This window comes from Sarcophilus harrisii, chromosome 2 (assembly GCF_902635505.1).
Source record: "Sarcophilus harrisii chromosome 2, mSarHar1.11, whole genome shotgun sequence".
NCBI classification, from domain to species: domain Eukaryota; kingdom Metazoa; phylum Chordata; class Mammalia; order Dasyuromorphia; family Dasyuridae; genus Sarcophilus; species Sarcophilus harrisii.
This window is the reverse complement of record NC_045427.1, coordinates 546,147,400-546,170,420: the sequence shown is the minus strand read 5'-3', so window position 1 is coordinate 546,170,420 and position 23,021 is coordinate 546,147,400. Positions and strand designations below refer to the sequence as shown.

The following is a 23,021-nucleotide window of genomic DNA, read 5'->3' as shown; positions in this document are numbered from 1 at the left end:
ATTCAAGTTCATGAATCCTAGGTTAAGAACCTACTTAAGGATTCCCTGATATATAATCTCTAAAGTCTTGCCCAGCTCTAGGTCCTTTACTCCCAGGACTAGAATGACTCCATCTTCTAGTTTTATTTCTAGCATTCTTTTTACACCATCATAGCGCTAGTTGATCGATCTTTTACCACTGGCTGGCAATTCAATTATCTCTCTGAATCACTGCATTATACAAGTTATATGGGGGCAGATAGGTGCTCCAAAGGGCCTGCTGGGATGAACATCCTGATTTGCCCTCTTTTAGTTTAAAAAGCTGGAGAATGCTGCTATTTAGTAAATGTCTGAACATCATAATGGGATCCTAAAATGGTCTTGGTTTTTCTAACCATAGGCCATTAAAGAAGAGATGACATCCCAGTTCTAATCCAATCCCAATCTCACCTGAATTCTTTGCTTAAGGATCCTCTCACACAGAACCTTGAGGGATACCCTCCGGCAGCCGGCCAGACCTCCCTCTGCCCAAAGCAGCCTGTCTTGGGAGGTATCATAGATCTTGTATCTTGTCATGTCTTCTTTCAGTGCCTTAAAGTCATACCGGAGGTCATGGCCTACCACCAGCTTGCCTCGGAGGATTGCCAAGATCTAGACCAGGGGGCACAAGACACATATGTCACATTAGATATTAGACCAAAAAGATGAAAGATCAACATCTCATTTCAAACTCTTGTTATGGCTTAAGCAAAGAAGAAAAGAACACATGTTGCCCAATCACTATGGGAGCCCATTGGGCCGGATATTGCTCAAGGGAAAAAAAATCATTTGACTGGTGATAGAGCATCTGAACAGTCAGACTGTCTACTATTTGAAAATGTACAACACCACCACCACCATCAATCACCTCACTTCAATTACTGTTTCTTCAACATCCTGAACCATCACCATGACACCTGTGATTTGACATCAAAAAATAAATATTACTGAGCCAATGGAGAGTGAAATTTTTTGATGTTCAAAAGTTATGTAATATCTATATCTCCCACTTTAGCAATCAAAATGAGAGTCTATATACTCTTTACAACCAAGGGTGCTGGAGGTTCAGGTTTAATTGTGGGGAGGGCAGTGTGTAAGAGATGGAATCAGGGTGAGGCTGTTGTAGGAAAGTATCAGCCCATACTCAATCAGGATCATGAAGAGGGTGTGGTCAGTATGGACTTTGCAGCTGTTAAGTCCCCACCCCCTTCATTTGCTTTCTATCCAAAGTCCACTTCTTGCTCCTAGTAGGAGAAAAAAAAAAAAGTCACACCAGAGGAAATTTAGTGATGAAATAAGAATCACCCTAATAAAGAAAGAGGAATTTGAGACGTAGGACAATTGCCCCATTTCCCCACTCAAGCACTGTTGAACTGATGGCCGCCAGATCATTTCCTAATTTCATAAGAGCCTCAACACTGTTTGTTCTGTGCTCCATACTATGAGTAATTAGAATTTAGTAGAAAAAAAGCACTTGGTGAGTATGAAGGCCTGGGTTTGAATTCTAGCACGATCACTTAATAGTTGCATGACTTAATCAAATCACTTAATCCCTCTATGCTTCAGTTTCCTAATCAATAAATGGGGATAAAAATACTTGGATTTTTTTATTTTACAGAGGTGTTGTGAAGTTAAAATGAAAGAATGAATACAAAAGCACTTTATAATTGCAAAGTCCTATAAAAAAAAAAAAAAAAACCCCAAAAAAACAACAAAAAACCTCCCAAAACCAAACCCTTCATGCATAGAGTGCCAAGCCTAGAATCAGAAAGACTCATTTTCCTGAGTTAAAATGTGGCCTCTGACACCTACTAGCTGTGTGACCCTACACAAATCACCTAACCTTGTTTGCCTCAGTTCCTCATTTATAAAATGAGCTGGAGAGGGAAATACCAAACCACTTAAGTATCTCTGCCAAGAAAACCCAAAAAGAGATCATCAAGTCAGACATGACTAAAATGACAGAACATAACAACGGAAAATTATCACATGCTACTGAGAGGCAGCATGGAATTAAGAGATAGAGAGGACAGCCCTGGAGTCAAGAAAATCCAGATCCAATAAAATCACAGGTTCAAAAAGGCTAAAAATAAATAATGAATGAATAGCTACATGACCATGGGAAAGTAAATTATTCTTTCACTGTCCCCAACCAACTCTCTTATACTAAAATTTATAGATGAATTGATCTTCATTAGTGAAGGGAGTTTCCATGTCAGAAGTTCCAATAAAATCAAGGGAAGATAGATAAATGGATGGAGAGAGAGAGAGAGAGAAAGAGAGAGAGAGAAAGTTTCTATGGTAAGAATTCTGATAAAATCACAGATTTAAGATAAATGAGTAGGTGAATGGATGGATGAATAGACAGATAAGTAAATAAGTAGGCAGGAGTTCTAGTAGAAATCACAAGTATAGAAAAATAGATTGATATCTAAGCAAACAATAAGCTTCCATGGCAGGAGTTTCAATAAAATCCCAGGTTCAGGATAAATAAATGGATAAGTGAATGAATAAATAAATGCATGCATAAACAGAAAAATAAAAAAATTTAAGTTTCCATGGGCATTCCAATAAAATCATAGGTTGGGGATGAATAAATAGAAAGATAATTAAGTAAATAAATATCTTAAAGTTTTTTATGATAAAAGTTCTAATGAAATCACATGTTCAAGATAAACAAAAAGTAGATAAATAAATAAGTAACTAAATGAATGGAAAGATCATAGAAAAATTAAGTGAATAAATAAAAGTTTCCATGCAGGAATTCCAATAAAATCATAGGTCAGAATGGATAAATAAATGAATGATTAAATAAGTAAATAAATAAATGGATCGATAATAAATGAATAGATGAATGAAGATAGATTGATAGATTGCTATGATTATGCCTTCTAAACATAGGCTTCCCTTTCTCTGAAATGAAATGTTAGTAAAGCTCTGAAGCACATACCCAGCAGAAGCCATGTGGTATGATGGGGAAAAGTGCTGGATTTAGATTCAGTGGACCCATATTCAAATCTCAGATTTGCCACCTCAAACAAGGTATCATTAATTTGACCTCAGCTTCTTCATCCATAAAATGTTGGGGGGAGGAGAAATTAAGATGGAGAGAATTCTGCTGAAGACAGAAGACTTGGATTCACATCTCTACCTTTGATCCTTAATACCTGTGTAACTTTAGGTAAATCATTCCATTTTCTGGAATTTCCTTATTTTGTATAGTTTCTAAGTTGTCTTACATTTCTAAATCAATAATCCTTTGATTAGATAAAACTTTAAGAGGCCTTCTAGCTCTAAACTCATGACCCTTAGTTTTCTTTTCATTCAAGATTCAACACACATATGTGTATACATAAATGCAATCATGATTTTAAAAAATTCAAAAGACTTTTTGTTCCCTCTGATGTAAATAGGAGGAAGTGAAAGTGCCCCTTAATCCTGGTGGCTAAGGCCAAGCCCAGAAAATGAGACAGTAAAAAAATGAAAACACTTTAAAATGAGAATTTTAAAAATACATCAATCTGACTCGTGAGATCACCAATGAAGGGATCATCTTTCTTTCCATTTAGTTCATCACAGAGACAGCTGTTACATTCCTAATTACAGTCTTCCCCAGCAAAGCTCAGAATGGACATGGGGAAAGTGCACTATGCACTTGACTGAAAATTTAATTATGCTTGACAAGATGAGTGCCTGAGAGCTGTGGGCTCCTGAGTAATTTGGCACCTGGTTAATGTCATTAATCAGCAGAAACACAATCATTCCTATTAAAAAGAAATCAGGTTTTTTAAAAAGACCCATTTTGAGAGCTGTCAATCCATGCAAACTTTCCCTAGTCCTTTTCTCATTGATTAATGTCAGAGCAACAATGCATCTGATGACAAAACTATTTGGAGCTAACCTGAAGAAAACTGAAGGGAAGATGGAAGAGGATTTTCTTCTCTAGGCCTTTTGAAATACTTCCATGTTCATGCTGAAATGAATTTTGGGCTCTGATTGGACTGAATGGTCTATGCTTTAACAATTAACAAACTAATATGCTGGCTCTTTTGGGGGGATGAGAGGGTAAGGGTGGAGGGATTGTTCTTTCAGAAGGGCTGGATCTATGTTATTTCCAAAGGCTTCTGAATTTACCCAATGAATATACTTGGGACTCTCAAGGTCCTCATCTGGTCATAGGGTCAGTGACTAATAGAATTGGAAGGAACCTTAGAAATCATTTGGCTCAACCTGCTTTTTGAAGAAGCTTAGCGATTTATTTATTCCTTTCACATTTATCATGAACCTATTATGTGCCAGGTAATATACTAGCCCTAAAACATACAAAGACCAAAATGTAAAAGTTCTTGCCTAAAAAAAACTCCTCTTATATTTTACTGGAGAGGGGAAGGAAGGAAGAAAACAAGCATTTATTTAGCACCTATTGTTTGGTACTTTACAATTTATCTCATTTGATCTTCACAACCACCCTGGAGATAGTTTCTATGAGAAGCCCCATTTTATAGTTGAGGAAACTGAGGTAGACAGAGATAAAGCTATTTGCCCAAGTTAGTAACAGCCAGGACCATGTCTCCAGTTTCCCAACCTCCAGGAGTATAGCACTTTTGACCATCCCAAGGCTGATTAGCAAGATAGACTGGCCTCACCAGGTGCTATTTGATCCCTCTGGAGGTAGGGTTTGTTTCATTCTTTGTATTTATAATTCTAGCACCTAACCTAGTGCCGGGCACACTGCGGCAGCACTGAAGAAACACTCATCCAGCATTTCATTACAAAAGCTTCTTACTGCTTTGTCTTACTACGACCACTTCCTTTAACTGTTCTGCCTCTTTGGCTACCCTTTCTTTTCCCTTTTGCTGGCTGCTGTCTCACCGTTTTTTAGTCTCCCAGTTATGTCTCCAGGCAGAAAGAAGCTGGGAATCTCCCTGGGTCTGTTTTTGCTTTGGTTCAATGCCAAAATAAGGTTTGGAACAATCAGATTCTGAGAATAGAAGGGAGCCTCAAGAAGTCATCCAGCAGGAATTCTCTCCAGCTGGCTGTCCCCCATGCCTGGAATGCTCTCCCTCTCTAGCTCTCTCGGAAAGTAGGGACTGTTTTGCCAATTATTATTTTTTTTTTTTTGGATGCCCAATGTTCAGCACAGTACCTGGCACACAGTAGGTACCTAATAAATTGACTGATTGACAAGTAGGCACTAGCCACCCAGATACCATTACAACACCTCCAGTGGGGGGAGTTGGGGAAAGAATACTTCCAGTGAAGGGGAACCCATTGTAAGACCTTGATTAACCATGTTTTCCTTATTGTCTCTCAAACCTCACTAAATAGAAAATTGAGAACTGTATTCCTTAGCTTCATCTAGGTCACTAGTTCTGACAATAGTCATGGGAAGTGAGTGACTAGCCAGTACAAAACTTTGATTTCATAAAATATGGAAATCAGTTTGCAATAGAATATAATCTATAGTATCCCAGTAGGGTAAGGACAGTGCTCAGAGAAGCCCTTGGTGTCTATATAATTGTTCTAAAATATGGATAGGGCCTCTGTTTGTCCATTAAGCCCCTCATCCTGTATGAGAACAATATAGGAGAAAAGTCCCTCAGGCCTGCCACAGAATTCCAATCTTTACCTCCTTTTGCCATAATATCAAAGGCAGAAGGCCTAATTTATATTTAAAGGAGATGCCAACAAATCTAGCCACAAATGGCATCCTGTGCTTAATAGATCACCACTCCCTCTCCAATTCACTCTTCCTCACCGTAAGTTGTCTGATGAGAAGAATGTCAGAGTATCATGATCACAGTAGTCCTATCAGGTACTGTCATAGTGTAATGAAAAGTGCTTTAGACTGATAACTAGGACTCAGTTCCAGGGCTGGCAGTTCCTAACTGTATAACAAAACTCAAGCCACTTTATTTCTCTGTGGTCCAATTTACTCATCTGCAAACTTCAAGAGTTATGATTACCAAGATGTCTTCTAGGTCTGGGAGGTCAGAGGGACTGCTCTTTAGCTCCCAAACGACTGGGACTTTCTCCACTGTTGTGTGATTCATCATTAGTTTCCAATTTATAGTGTTCCTCCCCATAAATTCCACTTAACAAAACCATGGAACCAGAGATGTCTTCCACCTGCCCAATTTCCTACCAATCAAGTCCCCTCACTTACCTCTTCTTTGGCTCTTGCAAAAGGTATGGCTACCAGCATGTGGCTGGGTTGTATCCCACTTACATGGGAACGATAATCTGTGATCTCCCCTTCTGGCTTGATGTATTTGTCATACACCACCAAGCCATGATAGTTCACGAGACTGCACCGAGCCAGCCCGCTTTCCTGAAGAGGTCCCACTCCTACCATCTCACAATCCATGGCGATGATGTCTTCTTCCCTGGTATAGTCTCCCATGGTCAGCAGTGGCCACTCAGATACTCTAAGAAAGGAGATTATGGAGCAGTGATTGGAGAGTCTTTGGCTGATTAAACCATCATTAGAGTTCAATTGTCTGGACTTATTCAGGGAAACTAGCTCTGAACTAAACTTTCTGAAGCTTAGCAGTCAGGTTAAATAGTCTCTGCCCTTTGTCACAAATGCCACCTGGCAACGGTAAGAGGTGGCACCTTGCCAAACCAACCAGTTTCCTTATACTAAGCATGAAGGGAAGAGAGAAAAGAAAAGAAGGAGGGAGGGAGAGAGGGGCGAAGAGACAGAGACAAAGAAAGAGAATGAATTCTGGCCCCTCCCCAATCAGCCAAATAAGAACAGGAACAGATCCTGGCGGGCCTCTTTATCAGGTGAGATCAATAAAAATAGTTTAGCCACAAACAACAGATCCAAATCATTGTGTTCTCACCTTCTATCTCTTCAGACAGGACCTCACTCAGCCAGCCACCAAAAGTGCTATCAGCTCTCAAAATAACTTACTATTTGCTGTCCCTCTACTTTTTAGTTTCTGCAGCTGGTATCACAAATGACTCATCTGACGGTGGACCTAGGAACCCTGAAATCTTAGTTTCAGTTTCCTTTTCTTCAATTTTAGTACCAAATGGAGTCAGAAGAGCCTGGAGCATATCATTTAAGTTTCTGTATCGATTCTCTCTCTTGATGGCTATGTTTCTTCACAGAACACTTGGCTGTGCTTTCTCCAGTGCATTTTTCCACATACTACCCTCCATCAAAACAAACAGGAAAGTCCTTTGCTCTATCATCCTGAATGAGTCATTTGAATTGACTGATTCTATTGCAACATTTTCCTTCCTTCTATCATCAGTCTCCTTCTCCCTGAATCATCCCTCTACAATAATTGTAGTAAAGTTTGGACCCAGTGGGAGAATATCCCACAATGTCACAGGGCTCTTGCCAGTCTGACACTATAGGGAGAAGAGTTGAGGAAATTTGTTTGGTTAAAGTAATTGGATCTCTGTGGCTATTAATTTGAAACTGGAAGGAGAAAAATAGGTCAGAATGGTGTATAACAGAACATTAGGTCAGAGGACTCTGGGCTTGCTTCACCAACATGCACAAGTCACTTACTTAATCTCAGTTTTCTCAACTGTAAACTGTAAGGGTTTGGAGTTGACCTCTAAAGTCTCTTCCAGCTTTGATCCTTATGGGCTTAAAGGAAGGAGACCCACACTGTGATTTATCCAGAGAAGGTGCTCTAGGATCAAGAGATAGGGAAAGTGAGCCAGTCAGCAGATAACAAAGTGAGATTACCTTTGTATAAAGTTCAACAGGATGAAACAAAACTTTTAAAGAGGGAAAGGGTAAGTAAGGGCAGAGAATAAGCATTTATATAGGCACCTACTATTGCCAGGCACTGTTACTCAGTTTTTACAAATAATTCATTTGTTCTTCCTAACAACCTTACAAGGTCGGTACTATCATTTCACTCAGTTTTCAATCGAGGAAGCTGAAGGAAATAAAGGTGAAGTGACTTGTCATAGGTCACATAGTTAATAATTACCTCAATCCACATTCAAACTTAATTCTTTCTGATTCTAGACCCAACACTATCCACCATACTACCAGCTGTCACCAGATCTCATAGTACCATAAAGCCCAGGCACAAGATCTCCTGCCCTACAAAAATACAGACACCATCTTTTCAAAACCAGAGGAGATAAGTTTGTTCTGTAAGGCCTTCTTTAGTGGAATCATAGGTATTCAATACATCAGGGGTAGGGAACATAATATAAACACTATAGGAAAATCTGAGATCCTCAACAATTAGCACTATGAGTAGGTTATTATTACCAAATAGTTTTGGGGAGTGGAGTACAGCCTTCAACTAAGAGCCAAGCCAATATACGTTCTCTTTATAGGAAGCATTTGCAAACATGGAGGAAACAAAATAGAATGAAGAATATCAAGGAGGCTAGAGGAAGAAATTTGCCTTTTAGCCACAAGCAACAAATATAGTTGGTATTGCTCCCTAACATCAGATAATACCCACAGCTCTAAATTGTAGTCAACAGAAATATTGTTCTTCAGTGTCATAGGGATTATTAAAATGAATATTATTATTAACACAGTGCTTTAAGTGCTTACATTGTGATTCCCTCACAATAGCCATGAAGGGATGAGGAAACTGAGTTTTGAAAAGGTAAAATAGCACTCCACTACTGTCACTGTAATTCAATCAAGAAAGGAAATTTAATATATAGAGAATTAACTCTAATTTATAAAAAATCAAGCCATTCTCCAATTGAAAAATGGTCAAAGGATATGAACAGACAATTCTCAGATGAAGAAATTGAAACTATTTCTAGTCATATGAAAAGATGCTCCAAGTCATTATTAATCAGAGAAATGCAAATTAAGACAACTCTAAGATACCACTACATACCTGTCAGATTGGCTAAGACGACAGGAAAAAATAATGATGATTGTTGGAGGGGATGCGGGAAAACTGGGACATTGATGCATTGTGGAGTTGTGAACGAATCCAACCATTCTGGAGAGTAGTTTGGAACTATGCTCAAAAAGTTATCAAACTGTGCATACCCTTTGATCCAGCAGTGTTACTACTGGGCTTATATCCCAAAGAGATTATAAAGAAGGGAAAGGGACCTGAATGTGCACGAATGTTTGTGGCAGCCCTTTTTGTAGTGGCTAGAAACTGGAAACTGAATGGATGTCCATCAGTTGGAGAATGGCTGAATAAATTGTGGTATATGAATATTATGGAATATTACTGTTCTGTAAGAAATGACCAACAGGATGATTTCAGAAAGGCCTGGAGAGACTTACACGAACTGATGCTGAGTGAAATGAGCAGGACCAGGAGATCATTATATACTTCAACAACAATATTATATAATGACCAGTTCTGATGGACCTGGCCATCCTCAGCAACGGGATCAACCAAATCATTTCCAATGGAGCAGTAATGAACTGAACCAGCTACGCCCAGAGAAAGAACTCTGGGAGATGACTAAAAACCATTACATTGAATTCCCAATCCCTATATTTATGCCCACCTGCATTTTTGATTTCCTTCACAAGCTAATTGTACAATATTTCAAAGTCTGATTCTTTTTGTACAGCAAAATAACGTTTTGGTCATGTATCTTATTGTGTATCTAATTTATATTTTAATGTATTTAACATCTACTGGTCATCCTGCCATCTAGGGGAGGGGGTGGGGAGGTAAGAGGTGAAAAATTGGAACAAGAGGTTTGGCAATTGTTAATGCTGTAAAGTTACCCATGCATATAACCTGTAAATAAAAGGCTATTAAAAAAAAAAAAAAAAAAAAAGAAAGGAAATTTAATTTTCAATTTAAGATTAAAAAGTTCCTAGGGGTAGGGCTAAGTTTTGGATGAAACTATGGGCCAGCAATGTAATATATGTCTAACCCATTTCACTGTTGCTATGTGCTTGTAAGATTCAAATATCTATTTAACAGTCAATGGGAGATTTCCTTCAAGGGCATATTTTACCTCCTGACCTTGGGTAGGTAGTGGGAGAGTGCAAGAGGTGAGGTCATTTGACTGCCCAGTGTGGTCCTAATAAGCAGTAAGCAAAAAAGCAAGTAGGTATTTATTAAACACCTGAGTTAGGTGATGGGAGTAGATACAAAGGTGAGATGGTCCTCACCCAGAACCTGGTATACAGAAAGTGCTTCTTAAGTGATTGCTGATCGACTAAAGAAGTTTACATTTTACTAAGGGCTTTTTTTTTTTTTTTTTTTTTGTAATTGAGGGATGAACTTGATCAAGCACGAATGAGAAGAGTCCAATAATTATAAGGATCAAGGTGGACACAGCTTCTAACAACATAAAACTGGAGCTTCACAGCAGCTGAGGCAGGTGAGCAAGCAGTCATTGACCCAGGTGAGGCCTGTCCTCGAATCCTCCCTGACCCGAAAAAAATCAAACCTGCAGATAGTAATTGTGTCGGCTTAGGCCAGTCTGAAGCAGAAACATCAGCCCAGGCACAAACTTTCTGGCCCTACAAAGTTACGCACACGCCATCCTTTCAAAGTCCGAGAAGATAAGCTTTTTCTAAAAGCCTTTAGTGGAATCCTAGCTATTCAATAGGTCAAGGGTGGGGAACCTTTTTTTTTTCTGACAAAGGGCATTTGGATACTTATTTCATCATTCATGGGCCATACAAAATAATCAACTTATAGAACTCAAGCAGGGGTTGTTGTATCTTTCAGTTCATCATCATCACCATCTGTGGTTATCTTAATAAATGATTTCTCTGCCCTTATACAGCTTCCTGGATGTTCCTCACCCCTACAATAGCTCAATGAATATTGAAGATCTGAGTCCTTGGCTCAACTTTGGAATTAGAAAGGTCTGGGTTTTAAATATCATCTGTCCCTTATTAGCTTCCTAATAGCTAGCATTTATATAGCACTTTAAAAGTTTAAAGACCATTTTCTATTATTTGTGCCTCACAATAACTCTGAGAAGTAAGTACTATTATTATTCCCTTTTTAAAGATGAGAAAACTGAGGTTCAAAGTTCAGCTGCCTTGCCCAGGGTCACACAACTACTGAAGTATCTAAGTTTCCAAATTCAGGTTTTCTGGACTGTGCTTTATCTTCTGGGTTCTATCTACCATACCACTAAGCTGCCTCTATGATGAGTTTACTTAATCTCTGGGTGTCTTGAAGATCCTAAGTCAAGAAGCCTTTCTTAAGTACCTACTATATTGACAGACACTGTGCTAAGTCAAAGGTTGTTATTTATTTTTGTGTCTTGGATATATTGGTGAGCCTAAAACCTAAAGATTCCTCAGAATAATTTTAAATACAAAAAATATGTAGAATCACAAAGTAAACAATTATATTGAAAAATTGTCATTTTTCCCTCTCATTCAAGTTTAGTTCCACTTAAAACTAACCATAAAGAAACCCTTTTAGGATTTGGACCCCATAGTTAAGAACCTCTGTTCTGTTATAAATGAGCTAGACACCAGCCCTGAAGTCAGGAGGACCTCAGTTCAAATCTGGCCTCAGACACTAATACTTCCTAGCTGTGTGACCCTGGGTAAGTTACTTAACCCCAACTGCCTCAGTAAAAAAAATAAAATAAAATAAATGAGCTAAACAATAGAGTGTTCTACATCAAATGAAATCACTCTTCCCAGATCTACTTCAAGTTCCCAATAATTTGGGATTTAATGATGAGACTACTTTATGTATTGAAAGAAGAGATGGAGAATAGAGATACTTATGACACAAAATTTACATAAAACCAGTCCCTGATTACACAAAGCATATAGTTTTTAGAAGTTTTTAACGATAGATGGGGCAGGGTAGGATAAGGTCCATGGATATAAAAGGGGGAAAAAATTATATCTTCATTTTTACTAATCTATCTGAAATTCAGCAGTTCAATTATGAATTGTTAAAATGTATTCTGAGGAGTCCATAAGCTTCACCAGACTGCCAAAAGGATTCAGGATTTAGAAGTTTTAGAAGTCTTATTCAAAGACCAAAAAGATTTAGAAGTCTTGTTCAAGACCATGACTCAGAAGATTTAGCTTGCATGAAATGAAAAATGGCATCATATACAGATAATTCTTGCTTAACATAAATTTGCATTACACAAATTCAATTTTATGTAAAGTACCCTGAAAGAAATCCACACTCCAAAGAAACACCAATGCTAACTAAAGTTAATTTAGTATTGTGCTCTTCGTCCTTCAGTTTGGTGCCAAGTGGTCTCTCAATGCCCAACAAAAACGCCCTCCAAGTAAAACCATAAAAACAGATTTGAGGAGAAACAGTGGTCCAATTGGATTGAGGTGTTGGTGCTAAGAGACCTTAACCCCACTCCACCCACCCATGTCTGACCCCCTTTCCATATATCAGTACTAGCTGCTGTGTTGGAACACACACAGTTGTATCACCATCCTCTTCTGTCTTTATTCAACCTCCCTTATGCCTGGTCTGAGCCCTGAATTCCTCCTAATATTGTTTCTCTATCCCTGACACCATGTGTCCTTGAGCAGCACCCTCCTTTCTTCCCCCTTCCCCACATCCACAGACAAATTCTCAATAAGTAAAAATCACTTTATATAAAGGTCTGTAGAATGTTCCACTTTAAAACATGAGAACCATCTATATTTGCTAGAGGACTTCACCCAGAGAACAGGTATCCACTACTAATTCTAGTCAATTGTCCCACAATCTTGAGAGACTAGAAGAAAAGTATGGATAGTATAACACAAAGCCACTCCAAAAACCTAACTCAAAGCCTACTGCTGGAAGGCTAGGAGAGCCTCTTTCTAAAGACAGTGTTTCTTGGAACTAAATGATGAAACGGGATTGTTCATCCCATCCTCTACAAGGGGCCTATTGCTTCCATATGGCTCCACAGAGGAAGAGCTGGAAGATAAAAATTAAATCAAAACACACATACACACAGAGCCAGATAGTTTCAAATGAGCTTTAATCAGTCAATGGCAACAGTTTCTAATAGGTTTTTTCAAATATAATCTAAGTCTATCCCAGTCCCTCCCTTTTCCCACCAACACAGTAACAGAGATCAGAATATAGACATCCCTCCCTGTCCTGTCCAGCCAGCAATCCAAGATGTTTTAACCTGATTTTTTCTTCCCCTCTTGTCAATTCTGGGCTCAATGACTCCATTGCTATAATTCCCAACCAACCTGGAAAAGCTCAGAGGAAACTAGAAATCCCCAGAAACAATAGGACCTGCTGTTGCCATATTAAATGCTAGGAAATTAGTCTTCACAAACCAGATCAGCCCTGCTGTAGTCATGGAAGATTAGCACTCTGTAATTTAAGTGAAGAAAATCCTCAGGAAAGGCAAACAATTACTATGTTATATAGTTAACTCTCAATCATCTGCATAATGGTTAGAGGCACTGTCAAAAATAAAATTAGTAAGAGCAGATAATCCCAAAGCAATTGGTATCTGGCTTTGAAACACATCATGTGATTTTATTCTTAACTGCATCTGGATCCAAGACATCCTTCAATCAGGACATATAAAAATCCATTTCATTCCCTTGACATACCAGTTGAACGCAAAGAAAACCTCAGATTAAATCACTAGAAATGCAGGGAAAAGCAAACAAGCAAAAGCAGACTACAGCAACTATCACTGACCAATCAATCAACAAGCATTTTTTGAGTGCCTACTATATGCCAAGCATTGTTGGGCCTGGGGATACAAAAACTGTCCCCCTAGTGGCCACAAAGATCCTCCCATCTAAAAAACCTTTTATGTCCTCTCCCACACCACCTAAATAAAGCACCAGCGTAAATGACCTACTGATTAGCTGAGGGCAGGGGATGAGGGATAAAAGACGGGGATTTCAGGCAACTAAGAGGGCTAGGACTGGATTCTTAGTCTCTCAACAGCCCAGGCCAATGTTCTGCTAATTGATCATGAGGCACAAGTGTTCCAGTGCCTGAAATGAGAATAAATAAAACTACCAGGTAGTGACCACATCTGAATTGGGGTCACCTGCTGGAATATTCAAGTTTAAACAATAAATAGTTCTGTCTAAGCCAAGGGTTCTCACGTGTTTTCTGGGAAATCCTAGCATGCTCAGACATTTCTAAAAAGTGTTCTTAAGAGTGAAATGGCACTTGAGAAGACTAAACAACACAAAGCAAAGAGTTGAAAGAACTAAAAGGAGGGTTGGAAGAGGAGGAAGAGGCAAGAAGAAATGAGGGGGGAATTGAAGGCAAAGGAAATGTTCTTTAAAATGAAGTGAATTATTGCCAATCAATGTACATCAACACCAAATGTAAACCAAAGGGGATGATCTTTTCATAGGATTAAGTACTCTTCAAACCCAGCCAGACAGTATATCCTTGTTCTCCAATTAATAGGTTTTACAATCAACTAACTAGATGACCTTGGTCCAGTCAGTGCTTCTTGAGATTTTATTTTCCTCATCTATACAGAGATATCCTAATGCTTTCTGGAGTGAAAAGGAGGACATTGTTACTCAGAGAAGCCCAAGTGTACAAATATGCCACTGTTTTGGGATTGATTCCTTATAAGAGTTCAGCACTAGTGATGGGGAAGAATTCCTGATCCAAGCCAATGGAAGTGTATCAATTAGGAACACTGAAATTTGAGCAGTTTTCTCCTCCTTCCAACATACCAGCAAGCAAGCATGTAAACAACGACATCAGGTCATATAAGCTATCACAGGATGACAGAAGGCTTCAGAGCTGGACTGGTCCTTGGACATCGGTCCAACCCTCTCATAAAGCAGAGACAGGAAAGACTTACACCAAGCCACACAAAGTAAGGAGCAAATATGGGATTCTACCCAATTTGGACTCAAAAGTTAGTCCTCCTCCTATTATATGACACCTAACAAGCTTAGAGATGCTTCTGGGTGGATTTCTTTCCTCTTGTAATATTCATACTGGTACTATAGAAAGATTGTAGGAATTTAGAACTACTGGGGCTTAAACTCCTTTATCCCATTGTTGTAATCTTGGTTAAATTGGAGAATTTCATACTTTTAGTCTGTTACAGTCCCTATAACCTAAGCTCAAAACCCAAGCTGTAATTCCTCTAGTCCCTGAGATCACAGGTCTGAGCTAGAAGGGACTTAGAGATACATCTAGTCCAGCCCCCTCAATTTTATAGATAAGGAAACCCAAGCTCAGATTAGTTAAATGATTTGCCCAAGGTCACAGAGGCAGGTGACAGAGACGGGATGTAAACTCAGATCCACTGACTTTAAATCCAGTGTTCTCTGCCTGTAGCTGCAGCCTGCTCCTGAATGGCAACTACAAGAACCCCCATTTTAGAAATGGGAATAAAAGTTTTGCATAGGAATAAGTACAAAGGAACAGTGAAAACACATACCCTGTTTACAGTATATTTTTAAAAACCAGAGTAACTCGAGGGTAGGGAGGTGATGCAGTTCATTGTGCATCATTGGCCCAAGATGAACACACAAGCTCTTGGAGGGTCTTGTGAATTTCACAAAACACTGTTCACCAGGAGACATCAAAAGCCGTAACCTCACCAGCAGGCTGGTTTGACAGTTTACTATCAATATGTCTTCCAAGTAATGTGGCTGAAACCAGAGGAAGCTGGCTTCTAGAATGTCCACAGAGGGTGGGGGGTTGGAGGGAGAAAGTCCCCAATCCACAGCATTCTAGAAGCCAAAGCCTTCTCATGCTACTACCTGACAAAGGATGCTAAATGGGAGATCTCTTCAGATCAGCCCATTGCCTCATGTGCATGAATGGGCCGGATGCCCAGAGTACCAAAAAAGCCATTCTTCACATACATTACAAGGCCAGTTTTACTGGGTTACCCACAGAAGCTCATACTCTTCCCACCCTGGGAGCCCTTCGATCATTTACAGCCTTCAGTCTGCTCTTCTAGCCAGAACTGGTCTTCCATGTAGTGCTCCGTGTCTGTGCCGCTGTCCTGGGGGCTCTCCTCACAATTTGAGGGGTGGCTGCTGGCCTCTTTCCGCTCCCATTGCACCTCGACCAGCCGGTAGAGCTCCATGGCAGTTGTAGCGTCTTCCACAGACGAATGCCCATGCCGGCCAACCTGCAGAAGAAAAAAGAATCAATGTCCCTGGAGGCTGAGGGAGATTGTGAGCTCCCAGAGAACAGAGATATAGGCTGCACTGGTGGCTTCTGTCCAGGGCCACAAAGGAGCAGGCATTTTAACAAGTAATTCCAGTGTTCTCTGCCTGTAGCTGCAGCCTGCCCAGGAATGGCAACGACAAGTACCCCCCATTTTAGAGATGGGAGTAAGGGTTTTGCAGAGGACTAAATACAAAGGAACAATGAAAACACACACCCTGTGCATATTATATATTTTTTAAAACCAGAGTAACGTATCTTTCAGAGTACAAATAAGGGGGAAGGTAGGCACAGGCAAACAGCACAGAACATAGTGGTACTCAGGCCTGTGAAAAAAAGGAAATCATTGCCTAAAGTACCTTGGGCTTGAGTTGGGGGAAAAAAGGAATTTCAAGAAAAAGTAAACCACAAATAGTAATGGAGAGGGAGAGATTCAAATCCCAATCCTGCCATTTTATAAGCTCTAGGTTTTAGTTTCTTTATTTACAAAAAGAGACTCCAAGTCCAGGATCCTATAATCACACACACACTCACACACTTACACTCTCTCAGATTGACATAGACACAGAGACACACAGAGGGATATTTCTTCAGGTTATAGTCACACCTGGGGCTACCACCCCACCTGATATGCCATAAGCTTTAGCTTTATTCCACAATGTGAATTCTCTCTTCATCTGTCTGTCCATTCCTTCCTCCCCCCAACCTTCACACACCTGGATTCTTTTGTTCAGCAGCTGCAGGGCCAGGTTCTTGAGAGAAGAGGATTGGGCTCGGACAGGGAAACCCGTTTGGTTGATTAGGCTAGGGACAGAAAGGGTGTCCCGAGTTTGTCTGCGGGGATGGAAGTATTTGAGAGCCTGGAAGTCATTATGGAGTGCGTGGCCCACCACCAACTTGCCCTTCAGCAGTTTAAGGATCTAAGAAATGTGAAATGCATCAATGAGATTCTTACCACTCTACCAATGAATACCTGCTACAAGTGGGCAGCATCTTTCAAGAGTTCAAGGAGTGCCCCAGGGAGAGAATAGGCTTATAAGAGGATCCATGACCACCCTCCTCCTAGGGTCCCTGTCCCACACCTGCTCTACCACTCTAGTATAAGAGTACAGTCTGATTATCTCTTATGAAGAGAATTCAATCCACTGACTGCAGGGCTTTTATTGGGGAATAATTGCAACTTAGTCATATTCTACATATCTTACTGATTTCTTCCCTTTCCCAACCTCATACATGGCATAGCAGATAGAGTGGAATCTGGAAGAACTGAGTTCAAATTCTACATCAGACACTTAACCATGTGACTGGGCAAGTCATAACCTGATCATTCAGCCTTTCCTCATCTGTAAAATGGGAATAATAGCAACTTACCCCATAGGATTACTGCAAGACTAAAATTAAACAGCATATGTAAACTATCTGGCAAATCTTAAAGCATTATATACATGACAGCTAATAGGAGTTTATATTATAGCCTGTTTTGCATATGAATAAAACTTGTCTCCTTAATTAGACTATAAAGGAGTCTATCCTTTATATGCTTTTCCTACTTATTCCACCCATTCCTAATTCCCTAGCTTTTGATAACAGATTTTGATACTTCCCCTCTCATCTGGCCTAACCCATTTTCTTCTGTCCTATTCTAGGACAACTTCTTCAAGTGGAGTGAGGATTTTTTTTCATCCTCCATTTATTAACCTATCAAAAGCCACTTACTGAGCACTACACACCCCACAGTATGCTAGAAACTGCTATACTGAACCTGTGTGATTTCACTGAAATCCCAGAAGAAGAAATTCCCTCTTCCACTACAAGCTGGCCCTTCTCTACACGTCTTGGAGAGTTGCCTAGAGAATTGGGAGGTTCAGTGATTTCCTCAAAGTTATGGCCAGTAAGGGTCACAAGAAATACTAAGTTTTCCTGGCTTTGAGATTGGCTTTCTCTGCACCCTATGACATCACCAGCCTCTACTGCTGGGGGTATGGAGGATACAACAGTCTAAAGTTATTCTGAAAGCTAGTCTGAAAGACTATCTTCCACATGATGAAACCAGGACAATTGTCAGAAACCATCCTACTCTCAGCACCAGGCTCAAGCTACAGGTGATAGGAGGATCAGGATCTGTTGTCAATTGTACAAAGGCTAGGCTTCTATGTAAAAGGAGGTAGAAGTGGGGCCAAATGAAGACTCCACAAGCTTCCCTGTTCTGTTTTTCAGTCTTATTTTGTTCTCAGTTGCCCCAAATCCTCTTTGGAGAAAACCACCAGGGGTCCCCTAATACTTAGCCCATCAGCAGAGCTTTCCACAACCATGATCCTACCTCCTTCTGTGCCACCCTGAAGGGGATAGCATTCTTCATATGCTGGCGGGTGATACCGCTCCAGCGGGTCCGATAATCCACAATGGGTGTCTCAGGCCGGATGTATTTGTCATACAGAACGTCCCCGTGGTAGCTTACCACTGAGCATCGGGCCAGCTCACTCACCCGCCCCCCAGGGCCAGTGCCCACCATCTCACAGTCAATGGCCACACACTTGTTGGGCACAGCATGGCCAGAGGTAGTGCCTTTGCTGGATTCAATCTTCTGAATAGGCTTTTTTCTGGGCTGGGTGCCAGGTGATCCAAGTGTGGCGGGATGTACATTATACTTGGTCCTTTCTGTTTCCTCCAGAACCTCTGATCTGGCCAAATGGAGGGTGCCCTCTGACTCTGGGGGGGTACCCAGCACCCCTCGCTTCTCTAGAAGGGCTTTGTGCATCATGAAGCGCTGGTGCCGCCGGCTCTTCCTCTTATGCCACCAGCGGGGCACGTCCTTGCCGCTGGAGTTGGTAAAAGGCGCGCTCGAGCACTGAAAGTATTTGGAGCTTTCTTTTGGTGCCATTCCTGCCAACTCAGTGAGGGAGGCGTGGGTGGCCATCTCTCTACCAGGCTGTGACCCACTGCTGCTCAGTGCCCTAGGAAAGGGACAACAGAAAAGTCAAAGAAATCACTAGAACTCATTTGATCATTAGTTACAAGGGACCGTGGAAAAGATTTCATCTGCCCCCTCTCTACCCACTTCATAGTTGTGTCAGCTGAAACCCAGAAAGGAATCTGCCTTGTCATTAAGTACAGGGTCACACATATAGTAACTATCAGAACCTAGATCTCCACATTCAAATCAGATAGGGATGAACGGTTTCCTCTCGGGTATAATGGGAACACTGATGGAATCTTTAGATACATACCCTGAGTTTTGTTTGCTTGAGGATACTTGCCTGCCAACTCTTTCCCTTCACTGTTACTAAAGAAACCCCAGGTACAACTTGCTGATGGACGAAAGCTGGTTAGATCAGGCTTCTTCCCTCAGAGATAGAAGCAGGGCACATAGACAAAAACTGCTACAAATAAAAAAGGGGAAGAGAGACTGCCACATCAAGGAGTTTAAATTCAGCACAAATAAGGGAATGATGGTTAGGGACAAGACAGAGGAAGAGGGAATTCATAATGTGGAATGGGAGCCAAAGCCTCTGGCATCAGAGAGGTTTTGGAGGAAGCAGGTGGGAGAGGTAGCCCCAGGCATGACTACAGCCAAGCCTTCAGTTTTGAAAATATAGTGAGTTAAACTAAATGAATACAGTAGTGGAGCTGGGATTTTTTTTTATTTTCCCTGACCCTAAAACAATGAGTTTATCTCAAAGATTTCTCTTAGAAGCCATATTTGGCAGAATTAGAGTACTTCTTCAGGCCCATGTATAGCAGGCAGAAATCCTAGGGACCAGTAACTTTTCCCTACTTCCATTCAGATCCGTTTTTCCAGCCTGTTGCCTGAAAGATCCTAAGCTTGAACTGAACCAAGTGTTTCCTCTAGGGGAGTAGGGATGAGCAACAGAAAGAGTACAGCAGGATGACACACATGAATTATACTAATTTGTGAGTTTTATACATCTCCACCCTCAAGCAGTCAGACTTGATTCACAATCTCATTTAGTCATTTTCCTTCAGGTCAAGAATCTAGTAAATAGACTGACTGACCTTATCTGAATTTATTTACAATGCAAGTATAATAGAAAAACCCTAAACAGGAATTAGGGGCATCTAGATTCTATTTTTGACTCTGCCATTTGGTAACTGTCACTTTGGCCAAATCATTTAGCCTTGATAAGCCTTGGTTTCCTCATCTGCAAAGTAGCAAAAACCAATTTAAAGAGTTTTAATAGCAGTGCTTTTTCTTCCTATCATGCAACTGAAGAATGAGAGGCACTGAGAAATAGAATAACTGAGAATCCTCTCATCCCAGTAGGTAAGTTAAGTCATCAGAACTGACTTCCTGAAAACACTGCTGAGGTGATGAGGGAAATTGCAGCCCTTTTAATGCGTTCTCTTTACTTTCAGACACACCACATTAATTTCCCAATGTATTCCTGACTGCAAAATCAATACAATTATCTGGTAACCTGAAAACTAAATAAACATGAGCCACCTGACCTTCTTTGGGCCCTATGGAAGTTGGGAGGTTTATAAGTGGGGCAGAGACTGAACTCTAGCAGGTAAACCCTAAAGCTGTTTCAGTAGGATCACCTACATAAATTCACCATCACATCCATATTGATAGACAGTAAGACACATTTGGGAAAGAAGGTAACTAATGGCAGGAAAGTTTCAGAGCTTTGGGAATCCAAGTTAAGGGTTCAGGAAATAAATCATGAGTAAAGTATGAGAATCTGAATTTGCCTGGATAGAGGCTTACAAGGAACCAAGAGGTTAACATTCTAGACTGTCACCAATGCCAGATGATATGAAAAGCATGAGATTAGGGAAGGAGGTCAGACCGTCAAACTTGGCCACCATCCCCTCTGGAACAGTTTTCTTATCAGCTAAATGAGGAGTTTAGACTAAGCACATAGGATCACTGGAAGGAACCAAGGTAATCATCTATTCCAACTCCTTAGTTTAACAGATGTGGAGAAAATGAGACTCAGAGACATTAAGTGATCTGCCCATGACCATATATGTGGCTGTGGTAGAGCCTGAACCCAGACTCTTCAATTTCCATCTTAGAAATCATTCTCCCTTAAAGAACCTCTAAGGGCTAAAATTTCATTCTAGTATAATACTTAAGTCCTTTAGATTTCAATTACTAGACAATCCATGAGAAATCTCTAGGACTTCTTTTCATCCCACAGGATGAGGTGAAACTGAATGCTAAGAATACAATACGTATGACCTCATCAAAGGATGGGCTCTCCAAATTCAGAGTAAGTTATGATTAATGCTGACAAACCTTTGAGTGACTAATGCTCTGAAAAACAGCCCAGACTTGGCACTCTCTAATCAGGACTTCGGAGGGGCTTTCTTAAGGAAGAGTCATTGGCCCAGGCTCTTTCCTCTTCTATTGCACCAAGTCTTCTGGGCCCAGTTCACCACTACCATCCCAACCCTCCAGAATTCTGGAGCATCCAAACAACATAATGCTTGAATGAGAAGCTTTATGTTAGTCTTGAATGGCAGGAGGCACTACTATTCACAGTGAAGAGCTATAATCACAGGTTCTGGGCTCAAATCTTATTTCTGCTTTGTGTTTGTCCCTCTGTTCCTGAAGACTACATCAGGGAGGTGATGCCATGCATGACGTGCAGGTGAACTGGATTTTGAGGGAGGGAGGGCTGTGCAAGGTCACTTGCGCCAGAGCCTTCTGGGTCGGGTGGCTAAATACAGATCAGAACTGGAGATGGCAATGGGAGACCTTGATCTTTTTAAGCTAAAGTCTTCAATAGGTCTCAAGTTTGACTGAGGCCACACCCGTTCAATGATTAAGGCTAAGTAGAAACTGAGGCAAAGACTGCCCACTTTCACTTAGCGAAAAACAAGCAAAAATTAAATAAACAAATGTCGGAGAAGACCCTCGGGTTTCTGGTTAAAACAGAAAAGACTGCAATTTACATCGACTCTGGGGACCCTCATCAAGTGCCTCTGCCCCCCTAGACCCGTTTCCTTTGCAAAATTGGGAAACTGGCTAGGTGATAACTAAAGTGTCTTTCCATTTGTAACATTTATGACCCATAGAAAAGCTTTAAGGAAAACGAAGGCTGAGTCTTCCAAAGCAAGGCCTCCAAGTGGATGGGCAGTCTTCAAACTGGAAACCAGTGCAGGAGCCACAGGACGGGACCGGAGTGGTTTTTCTAAGCCCCCCAAAGACCCTTGTAGATCGCCCAGACCGCTGCGTCCTCTGGAGCAAGGGAAGCCGCACCCCAGAGAAGGCAGCGAGGCTCTAGGGAGAGAGCCCCGGATTTGGAGTCATAAGGTCAGGCTGGGATCGGCCCTCGCCACCTAACAGAGGAAACTGGAAAAACCCGAGAGATGACTCGGCCTGCCACAAAAAGCAAGCGTCAGGGACGGCGTTTGACGTCGGGCGCTCCGACTCCACGAGCCCGCACTTGCGGCTGCTCCCCGAGTCAGGGAACCCGAGTTCAAATTCTTCCTCGAACCCTGACCTCGGAAATGCCGGTTACGCTCCTGGGGGCGGGAGGGGGGGAGGGGGGGAGGGGGGGGAGGGGCTGGAACCTCTCCGGGCCCCCCTTCCTCGCCGGGGATCTCTCTGCCGGCTCGGACAGCCGTGGCGAGGTCACAAAGGCGGCTCTGCCAGGGCCCGAGGGGGGGAGGGAGAGGGCCAGCCCGACCCCCGCGCCCGGCTCTGCCCGGCACTGCCCGGCTCCCAGCCCCACGCCGCTTCCCGGCCTGCCCCCGCCCCGCGCCGCGCCGCGCCCGGCCGTTCCCAACGGTGGCCTCCCCGGCCCAAAGTCCTGAGCCCCTCCCAGAGGGTCCGCACCCCGCCCGAGCCCCCGACTCCACAACTTACCGGACGCCCACAAGTGCCTCTTCCGGCCTCCACATGGTCGCACGCAGGGCAGCGGCTCCCACATGCCCGGACTAGCCCGGCTTCTGCTCGCAAGAGATTGGCTCCCG

At 41.6% G+C, this 23,021-nt stretch overlaps 2 protein-coding genes across 6 annotated transcripts in view; both read right to left on the bottom strand.

The window, feature by feature from the left end:
* ISG20 (interferon stimulated exonuclease gene 20) overlaps positions 1–7,193 on the bottom strand; it is a 12,919-nt gene extending 5,726 nt beyond the window's left edge. The window contains exons 1-3 of the mRNA XM_003755528.4: positions 6,867–7,193; positions 6,185–6,446; positions 430–630 (exon numbers count right to left, since the gene is read on the bottom strand). Coding sequence (XP_003755576.1) covers positions 430–630; positions 6,185–6,421 — 438 coding nt within the window. The 5' untranslated portion in view covers positions 6,422–6,446; positions 6,867–7,193. The remainder of the gene's footprint in view (positions 1–429; positions 631–6,184; positions 6,447–6,866) is intronic.
* On the bottom strand, positions 6,358–23,021 carry AEN (apoptosis enhancing nuclease). Of its 5 annotated transcripts, none has more exons than XM_031955569.1 (5): positions 22,915–23,021; positions 18,397–19,030; positions 16,793–16,996; positions 15,843–16,038; positions 6,358–6,446 (listed from the first exon to the last, which is right to left on the bottom strand). In XM_031955569.1, coding segments are annotated over exons 1-5 (1,071 nt in total). In that variant the 5' UTR covers positions 22,950–23,021; the 3' UTR covers positions 6,358–6,444. The 5 variants fall into 5 exon arrangements, with proteins under 5 accessions (XP_031811429.1, XP_031811428.1, XP_031811431.1 ...); XM_031955568.1 differs by lacking the exon at positions 6,358–6,446 and adding an exon at positions 7,588–7,673 and having other exon boundaries at positions 22,915–23,020; XM_031955570.1 differs by lacking the exon at positions 6,358–6,446 and adding an exon at positions 19,304–19,456 and having other exon boundaries at positions 15,766–16,038; positions 22,915–23,001.